This window comes from Maniola hyperantus, chromosome 18 (genome assembly GCF_902806685.2).
Source record: "Maniola hyperantus chromosome 18, iAphHyp1.2, whole genome shotgun sequence".
In the NCBI taxonomy this organism is placed as follows: Eukaryota; Metazoa; Arthropoda; class Insecta; order Lepidoptera; family Nymphalidae; genus Maniola; species Maniola hyperantus.
The window spans coordinates 10,742,277-10,752,633 of NC_048553.1; the positions used below are offsets into that span (position 1 = coordinate 10,742,277).

The 10,357-nt window shown below is 39.2% G+C and overlaps 2 protein-coding genes across 2 annotated transcripts; both read left to right on the forward strand.

The window, feature by feature from the left end:
* Nucleotides 1-6,110: 6,110 nt before the first annotated feature.
* Nucleotides 6,111-7,697, forward strand: LOC138403593 (uncharacterized). The gene has a single exon (XM_069504770.1). The coding sequence runs from the start codon at nucleotides 6,111-6,113 to the stop codon at nucleotides 7,695-7,697; it is 1,587 nt and encodes a 528-aa protein (XP_069360871.1).
* A 1,163-nt stretch (nucleotides 7,698-8,860) lies between these two features.
* On the forward strand, nucleotides 8,861-9,571 carry LOC138403594 (uncharacterized). The gene has a single exon (XM_069504771.1). The coding sequence runs from the start codon at nucleotides 8,861-8,863 to the stop codon at nucleotides 9,569-9,571; it is 711 nt and encodes a 236-aa protein (XP_069360872.1).
* The last annotated feature ends 786 nt before the right edge of the window (nucleotides 9,572-10,357 follow it).

Sequence of the window (10,357 nt, forward strand, 5' to 3'; positions counted from 1 at the left end):
CTCAGAATTTTGTCTGGAAAAAAATTTCTGTCGATGATTGTACGTCTAACCCCACGTTAGTATTCGGATGTGACAATAATTGAAATTTGTGCCCGGAGGCATTCATGGCAAATAACTTTATTCACCATTTAGCTTCCAATTTTGAAGGCGTGATCTTTGTGCTAGTCGAGGGTGCAAATCTGATTGTTTTTCAAGAGGAGCATAAACAAAAGCTTTTGGAGTTTAAAATAAATTTCGGTTTTTACATAACGGTGAAAAAAGAACCATATAGAGGTGCGATTTTTTTATTAAGTGCCAACGAAACTTTTGTTTAGTAGGGCCTAGACCTAGGGGTTACAATTAAATAAGGCTAGAGAAATTTGGTAAATAAAAATGGAAGTGCATCATTCTGTAATAATGTACAAAATCTAAATCTAAATATCTAAATCCTTTTCATCCTTTTCCGCGAGCAGCATTATGAAAGGGATAGCAATAGATTTAGGCGTGTCATTTTAGTTTAGGTTAGAGCATGGTTAGAGATTGTGTACAATGGAATTAGCCACATTGTCATAATATGTTTTTTAAATTGGCGAATCAAAAAGGCCTTGGTCAGAGTGAACTACCTTGGTTGAATTTGAATGTCGTGCATGTTCTAAGGAAGTTTACTAGAACAAAGGGATGGTTGCTTGTTTCATTTAATATTTGTATCGCAAGTCAAGAGTGCAATTTTCACGGCAATTTGCGTCAGTTGGCGTGAGTGCCGTCACATGGAAATTTTTATGTAAACTATATTGTAATACTACCTCCTTATATTGTTTGAAAAATCATTATTTTAAAAGTTGATTCTACCCAGTTTCGCAGTTCTATAAAATGTGAATTTGTGGAGTAATAAGCTTCTTCGAGCTATGATAGCCTAGTGGTTAAAACGTCCGTCTCCTATTCGGGAAGTCGGGGGTTCGATCCCGGGCACGCACATGTAACTTTTCGAGTTATGTGCGTTTTTGAGCAATTAAATAGCACTTGCTTTTACGATAAAGGAAAACATTGTGAGGAAACCTGCATGACCGAGATTTCTCCATAATGTTCTCAAAGGTGTGTGTGTGTAGTAGGTCGTAAAAATTTGGTGTAATTTTTTTCACAAGCAAGGTGATTTGTAAGTTTAAAATGTAATAATTACAAAAGCGCGCGGCGCGGCCGGCGTCGCTGCCGAGCCAATTATGCGGAACCAATATACAAGGCACAATTAACTTGCTCTGACTCCGGTATTTTGTGCAAGGGACGAAGATGTAATTAACTGTGCTCGGATATTTAAAATTTCAGTACAAAGGTAACACAACATGGAGGTTTCTTCACGATGTTTTCCTTCACTGTTAAAACAAGTGATATTTAATTAATGTAGGTAAAGGTAACAGATCATGAACAAAATGGCATCGCTCAAGTGGCCAGGTTTTTTTAATGATAACAAAAAAATAAAACTTACCAGTACCCTTATAATAAACTAGCTGATTCCTGCGACTTCGTCCGCGTGGATTTACGTTTTTTTAAATCCCGCAGGAACTCTTTGATTTTTCGGGATTGTTGTCGTTGCTTGGTACCTCCAATATGAATTCACTATGAACACTTCCTGAATCTTGATAACCCAGGCGGGCAGTAACCCTGCAGCATCAGGATTAAGGAGTTGAATCCAGAATTTTTTATGTGACCACGACGTAAACTTTTTTTGTTGATTTAAAAAAAAATTTTGCAAATCGGTCCAGAAACCTCGAAAAAATCGATGTAGAAAAAAGAACCACCTCCTTTTTGACAGTCGGTTAAAAACCGATGACCTTGAAATATTTACGGAACAATCTTTAAAATATCCCCTTTCTAACAAAAAAAGAATGAATGAAATCGGACTACGCGTTAATGAATTACAACTCAGTATACATTTTAACTTTCGTCCCCTCTCCTACGGGAACCATGCTGAATTTCGGGATAAAAAGTATCCTATATTCTTCCTCATAGTATGACCTCAAATCGTACCAAGTTTCATTGGAATCCATTCAGTAGTTTCAGCGTGATGCGCGGCCGTGATACAGACAGACAGACAGACAGACAGACAGACAGACAGACAGACAGACAGACAGACAGACAGACAGACAGACAGACAGACTGACAAAAATGAAAAAAATTACAGTTTTGGGTTCAGTATCGATTATAGAGTGCCCTCGAAAAAAAATTTTCAAAATATCTTCAATGTACAGAATTTGACCTGTTACAGTTTTATTATAAGTATTGATGTGAAAGTGTGTTTGTTTGTTGGTTTGTTGGTTTATTGGTTTGTTGGTTTGTCCTTCAATCACGTCGCAACGGTGCAACGGATTGACGTGATTTTTGCATGGGTATAGATAAAGAACCGGAAAGTGACATAGGCTACTTTTTATCCCGGAAAATCAAAAAGTTCTTACGGGATTTTTAAAAACCTAAATCCACGCGGGCGAAGTCGCGGGCATCAGCTAGTTTGAAATAAGTACAAACTATTATTTTTGCTTTTATTTTTGGGACGCTTTTGAAGTACTTAGGTATTACAAATCCTGTAGATACTCGTACCTACTCATATCGCTGCTTAAAACGCACAACTCCGAAAAGTTAGAGGTGCGTGCCCGTGATCGAACCCGTGACCCCCCGGCCCAGCTCTACGACACTATTATAAAACCATATACTTAGTATATCCCGGATTTAAACATACGACTTTTCAGATTTCTACCCGCCTTCTATGTTCTAGCCGTTGAGCTTTCTCTAAATGGAAAAGTCTTTCTTCTTTATTGAAAAACATTACTCAAGGAGGCGTCAAAGTAACGCGTATAATTAATTAAATTAAGCTCGATTCTTAATAATAAACCCTCGAAGCGTCGAAATCATCAATTATGTACCTGCGATTTTAATTTAATAAATTGCTTTTTGTTTTTATTACATTTTCAATAATTTATGAAATGTTTCGCTTAGTATTCATTATGATTTACACAATAATAATATAACAAACTAGCTTATATCCCCAACTTCATCCACGTGGACTACACAAACAAACCTCTATTTTACCTTCTTAAGGGTTGAATTTTCAAAAATTCTTTCTTAGCAGATGTCTACGTCATAATAGCTGTATCGGTATGCCAAATTTCAGCACGATCCATCCAGTAGTTTGAGCTGTGAGTTGATAGATCAGTCAGTCAGTCAGTCTATTAGTCAGTCACTTTTTCCATTTATGTATTTAGACTAAAAGTAAAATCCAAAATCTCAAGTTTTTAGATATTTTTGCCACCTAACATTTTTTTCCGTTATGCAAAAAAATAAAATGAGTTTAAAAATATTCTTACTTACGTAAAATACTTACTTAACAATTTGTTTCTATTTACAGGCATTATAGCATTCATTCATTCATTCATTTATTTAAATCGTTTAACTGTTACATATTGTAGATCTTAAATTAATTTACATGCTAGGAACAGTCTACCTTATGCATTATGGGGATATAGAGTAGAGATGCTCGGGGCGTGCATTATAGTGTTGTGTTACTGTTTTAACGAATATGCCTGCGGCTTGCGTATTCGGATACTGGATGCAGTTAATGTAATCGTAATAAATTATTATAGTATAATTTTATGGTATGATTTTAAAGCTTGAGGACGATCTCAGCTTTTTCCATGTTCAACGTAAATTGGTACCACATAGTAGGGAGACAAAACAGCGCTACGTTTTCTTACGTTTGCTTGATCTCAGGTGGAAGAAGCGCCGGAATAACCAGCTCTTAGCTTTAAGATGTAATGTGTGGCACAATTGCATAAATAAACGTCTGTAAAAGGTTGAAGTGGCAACACCAGACGTCACCTTCGCCGATGTCAAAGTCAACTATCAAGTGTCAATTGAAAATCGTGACTCATTAAATTAGCATAATTTTTTACTTATTGTTCTGGAAATAAATCGAAATAAACGAATTTAAGTCTATATACAAGTTTCTAAATTTAACAAATTCATACCAAAGAAATCTGAAGAACCGAATAAAGCGCAAGCGATTACATAGCTGTTCCTATTCGAACCGGATGGCCAGCGTGGATCACCAACCACTCCCATCTACTTACCCCTTTTCCTAAGGTATTTCTACGCGTTAAACGTGAGTACAACTCCACTTTCTTATTTGTTTATTGTTTCATAGCCTTTCCCCGTCAAAACGCATAGAATTTCGTCTTTCACTCTAACCTTTTTAGGCTATCGAAATGAGTCTTACAAATGAGACAAAACCTAGGTCTAGATCGCCGTATAAAATAACATTAACTGATGACGAGGGCACTAATCAGTTAATACGTGATTTAATTAAAAAACGCGCTATAGTTAAAAGTAGATTAACTAGATTTTCATCATATGTCAATGGGTTGTCTGACGAAATTTTGCCCATTGAAACTCAAGTTGATCTAAAGTTGCGTTTGCAAGGAGCATCGAGCCTTTATGCTGAGTTCAACGAGCTTCAGACTAAAATAGAAGAGTCAGTTTTAGACTTAGACTTAGAAGAACAATTAAATCAACGTGATGCGTTTGAAAATAGTTATTACAGTACATTGGCTCGTGCTGAAGGTATGATAAAGAAGGAGGTCACAAGTGCATGCTCTAGGAGCTGTCATAGTCACAATGACACAGTAAAGTTACCTACTATCTCAGTACCTACCTTTGATGGTTCATGTGACCGCTGGTTAGAGTTTAGAGACACCTTTCAATCGTTGGTTCATGAATCCACTCAGATAAGTAGTATTCAAAAGTTTCATTACCTGAAATCATCCCTAAAGGGCAGCGCAGCACTAGTTATAGATTCAGTGGAGTTCTCAGCTGATAATTACTCGGTAGCGTGGGAGTTACTCTTAAATAGATTTAATAACAATAGGTTACTAATTCATAGTCATATTAAGGCATTGTTTACACTTCAGGCCATGACAAGGGAGTCACCAGATTTATTAAGAAATTTAATAGACAGTTATTTAAAAAATCTACGTGCATTAAAAATATTAGGCGAACCCGTTGAAAGCTGGGATTCAATTTTAATATATATTATTGTTTCCAAACTTGATAAAACAACAGAGCGAGCATGGGAACAACACAGAAATACAATTTCAAATAAATCTGAGGATTCCAAGTCCCGCTTGAAAGTTGAAGTATTATTAACATTTCTAAAGGATAGGGCAGACATGCTAGACACTTTGCAGGCAAATAGTACCAAACCAAATGATAGTAAGAAACACCATGCAAACACAAATTCTAAGGTACACTGCAATGTTTCTAGCGCTAAGAGCAAACCACATGTTACACAGCGTTCATGTTTACTTTGTAAATCTAATCATGCACTATACGCCTGCAGTCAATTCCTAGGTTTAGATTTAAACTCAAGATTAAAATTTGTACGGGACCATAAATTATGTGAAAATTGTTTGCGGCCCGGAGGGCATACAGCAGCTGACTGTAGATTTGGACCGTGCAGAAAGTGTGAGAATATTAAGCATAATTCTTTAATTTGTGATAAAAGTACTGACCCTAAAGGCCAAGTACCATCTCAAGCGATGCGAAGCGATGAAAAAAGACCATCTATAGTCACTTTAGCGTCCCTCAACACCGTTGCTGCATCTCAACCATTTGAGAGTCAAACAAGCATGCACACAGAGACATTATGTGCCCAATATCCCTGCGTGCAACGAGTCCTGTTATCGACTGCATTAGTTGAAGTACGTGATAAATTTAATAATTATCATTTAGCCCGCACTCTTTTAGATTCTGGTAGTGAACGTTGCCTTATAAAAAAATCTTTATGCGATATTCTAAACATACCAGTGATACAGTCCGCTCAAGAAATACGTGGTGTTGGAAATTCAGTTACACAGGCTACGCTAATCTGCGATATTGAAATCAAATCACGCACCAGCTCCTATACTACACGCTTACAATGTATAGTGCTACCGAACATTACATCTACCTTTTCTGCTATACCTAAACAAGATGCGCAATTTAAAATTCCCAGTAACTTACAGTTAGCAGATCCCGACTTCTATGAAGGTCAGAGCATAGACTTACTTATAGGTGCGGACAAGTTCTGGGACTTACTGAGCCAGGGTAAAATGCGTTTACCTGCTGGTCCATTCTTGCAAAATACGCGACTAGGCTGGATTATTTCAGGTCCCTTACATATTAATACGCACAATAAGGGCCACATCCAGTGCAATTTCTCTCAAGCGGTTAACGATCAACTACGTCTGTTCTGGGAGACTGAGGAACTACTTAAGCCATGTGACACGCGCACAGAGGAGGAAAAGGCGTGCGAAGATCATTTCGTCAAAACTACTACGCGCAATAATGACGGAAGGTTTTGCGTAAGCATTCCCCTCAAATTATCACCACATGAATTAGGTGAGACGCATCCTCAAGCCGTTAACAGATTTATGTCGTTAGAAAAGCGGCTACAACGCGTACCAGAGTACAAAAAAATGTACAGTGATTTCATACACGAATACGAAAATTTAGGACACATGACTCGAATTAACAGTCATGGAACGCCACACTGTTTCATGCCGCACCATGGGGTATTCCGAGAGCATAGTACCACAACGAAACTACGTGTTGTTTTTGACGCGAGTTTTCCTTCTTCCACGTCAGTTTCTTTTAACAGTCTCCAACGTGTAGGCCCTCCCATACAAGGCGACTTATTAGCCATCTTACTGCGTTTGCGGCAGCACAGGTATGTAGCCTGTGCAGACGTAGAAAAAATGTATCGTCAAATACTAGTATCTGAAGATCAGCGAGACCTGCAACTGATCGTATGGCGTGATGATCCAAAGGAATCTTTAGGCATTTACAGACTCAACACTGTCGTATACGGAACCGCTTCCGCACCCTTTCTCGCCGTAAGATGCCTGAAGGAATTAGGGTTTACCAGTTCAGATCCTGACGTCAAAAGAGTTATCACAGAAGACTTCTTTGTCGACGATATGATTACAGGCCTAGACGACAAAGATGAACTAACGGAATTATGCAGAAGGGTATATGAAACTTTGCAATCGGGATGCTTTCCTCTACGGAAATGGATATTTAATTATGAATGCGATCAGTCTGTTTTCAACGGCATAAAGCAATTGAATTTAGATGGAAAAGGCGAGTGCAAAACATTGGGGATAGGGTGGAATAATTCTACCGATGAATTTAATTATAACACAACATTTAAACATGATACGCAGATATCTAAGCGTACAATATTGTCACATGTTTCGCAAATATTCGATCCGCTGGGTTTATTAAGCCCTGCAATCATAACAGCAAAAATTCTATTGCAAAAGTTGTGGTTAACGAAAACTGATTGGGACGACGCGCTACCGAATGACGTCATCGAGGCGTGGAACCGGTTTGCGAATAGTTTATCGGCGCTTAACGATATTGTCGTTCCGAGACATGCTATTGGGCTGGACCCTGCGTCTATCGAGTTGCACATCTTTACGGATGCATCGCAGGTAGCCTATGGTGCGTGCGCATACATTCGCACTACTACGGAAAATAACACAATTTGCAATAGATTGCTATGCGCAAAAGCAAAGGTCGCGCCCGTGAAGCCTCTTACGATACCCAGGCTAGAGTTGAGTGGAGCGGTTCTAGGTGCGCGGAAGATAGATATAAGAAAATTATTGAAGCTCTTCACTGCCAATTCAACAAAGTAACATTTTGGACAGATTCAACTATAGTATTGGGATGGTTACGAATGGCCCCTAATTTATTGAAAACTTTCGTTCAAAACAGGGTTGTCGAAATTCACGAACTAACTGGCGAACTTCCATGGCGGCATGTGAGTGGTAAGGAAAATCCAGCCGACATGGCATCACGCGGAGTTCTGCTAAACGATCTTGCCACTTCCACACTGTGGTGGGAGGGACCGTCTTTCCTACGCGATCTTACTTTCGACAGCTCTGACATTGTACTAGACCAAGATCAAGCTACTAAACACGAAGAGCTGCCTGAAGTAAAATCTACTTCAGTATTAGTTTGCACTGAAGAACGTGAGTTATTTCCCTTTTCTCGGTTTTCTCAGTTCAATCGAATGAGACGCGCCTTTGCGTACGTGCTTCGCTTTCTTCACAACACGCACAACTATAAAATCAATCGGCGGACTGGTGCTCTTAGTTCGGATGAATTGAGAAGAGCTGAGCTGGGCTTGGCAAAGTTATCGCAATCGGAATCATACAGCGAGGAATATGAATTAATAACTAAAACGAATAAGCGAAATTTAAAACCGTCGCTATTAAAACTGAATTTATTTGTTGATAAAGATTTAGATCTAATACGTGTAGGCGGTCGCATTATGAATTCAAATGAATTCGATTACAATAAAATTCATCCTATACTGCTTAACTCAAAACATCGATTTACAATTTTGTTGTTACGTCATGAACACAAGCGTTTGCTCCACGCAGCCCCTCAAGCGCTATTATATGAGGTGCGACAACAGTGGTGGCCTGTAGGTGGGAGAAATCTTGCACGTCAGGTCGTTCATGAATGTATTTTATGTAAGCGATTGAAAGGTAACACTTTACACCCTCTTATGGGTAACCTGCCAAAAGAGCGGGTGACTCCAACTTACCCTTTTCTTTATTGTGGAGTAGACTATGCAGGGCCAGTGCTCACGTTGAACCGAAAGGGTAGAGGTGCTAAAACTGTAAAATCATACATTTGTTTATTTGTGTGCTTCACGACTCGCGCAGTTCACTTGGAGCTTGTCAGTGACCTGACTTCTGAATCATACATTCTGGCGCTTAAGCGTTTCATTTCAAGGCGCGCAAAGCCGTTAGAAATTACTTCTGATAATGGGAAAAATTTCGTTGGCACGATGAACGAATTTGGAAGGTTTTTAACGAGATGTTCCGATGACATCTCCGAATACGCGGTAAGTCAAAGCATTACATTCAAATTTATCCCGGCGTACAGTCCTCATTTCGGTGGCCTGTGGGAGGCTGGAGTGAAATCTTCCAAATATCACTTAACTCGCGTCATAGGCAACGCACACCTAACATTCGAAGAACTTACTACAGTTCTCACGCAAGTTGAATCAATTCTCAATTCCCGTCCTCTATCACCTATGTCGTCCGACCCTCAAGATTTCCTACCCCTTAGTCCTGCCCACTTCTTGGTTGGTCGATCTCTGACTGCGCCAGTATACGAAGACATGCGAAACCAAAACGGCTCCTACCTCAGTCGCTATCAACGGGTGGAGCAGATGCGACACCATTTCTGGGAGAGGTGGTCTAAGGAATACATCTCCGAACTGCAGACGAGATGTAAATGGATGAGCGGCGTCGACACACTGCAACCAGGCATGATGGTCGTGATCAAAGACGACAATCTTCCTCCACTAAAATGGCTTCTTGGACGCATCATCAACGCTATCCCAGGCAAGGATGGCATTTCACGTGTAGCAGACATTCGCACGTCATCGGGCGTGGTGAGACGCTCATTTGCGAAGATATGTCCATTGTTTTGCGAAGAAGAGATAAAGAAGACTACCTTGGAACCTGGCAATTCCAAGGCCGGGGGCATGTAAAAGGTTGAAGTGGCAACACCAGACGTCACCTTCGCCGATGTCAAAGTCAACTATCAAGTGTCAATTGAAAATCGTGACTCATTAAATTAGCATAATTTTTTACTTATTGTTCTGGAAATAAATCGAAATAAACGAATTTAAGTCTATATACAAGTTTCTAAATTTAACAAATTCATACCAAAGAAATCTGAAGAACCGAATAAAGCGCAAGCGGTTACAACGTCTTTTCTTTCTTTCTTTCTTTCTTTGTACGCAATACTGATTTATACCTAGAAAGAGATAAGTATGTTTCAAATATCACTATCAGCCTTACTCGATATATATAGCTAGAATTAGATTTTTTAAATAAGATAGCGAGCATACGAGCAGGCGGGTCACCTGATGTTAAGTGATTACCGCCGCCCATGAACATTGGCGCACCAGAGGAACCGCCGATGCGTTGCCGGCCTTTGAGGAATTTGTTGGTTCGTCCCTTGAATGTTATTCACATTTTTGATCCTCCAGTGAAACCGCACTTTTGTTTGTAAGTATGTCCTTTTTTAAAAGAAGATTTAATCTAATAGTCCCGTTTCCTCTCCAACTATGCGTAAAACTTGTACTATGTAGTAATTAATAGTTAGTCTATTTCAGTTCACTCCTTTAACCATAGAGCTTACGTTACGAAGCCTTCGATTTGATCGTTCGCCACACAAATTTCTGTCCTACATGCTTTTGTCTTACCTATAAAATATTCATTGTAAGCAAATGTTAACGGAAAATACAAAGTGCTACGTCATATTGATGGCC

What these genes read in the sequence shown, in the direction of transcription:
- LOC138403593 (XM_069504770.1), top strand. Translation starts at nt 6,111, where the DNA reads ATGCGTTTACCTGCTGGTCCATTCTTGCAAAATACGCGACTAGGCTGG.
- LOC138403594 (XM_069504771.1), top strand. Translation starts at nt 8,861, where the DNA reads ATGAACGAATTTGGAAGGTTTTTAACGAGATGTTCCGATGACATCTCC.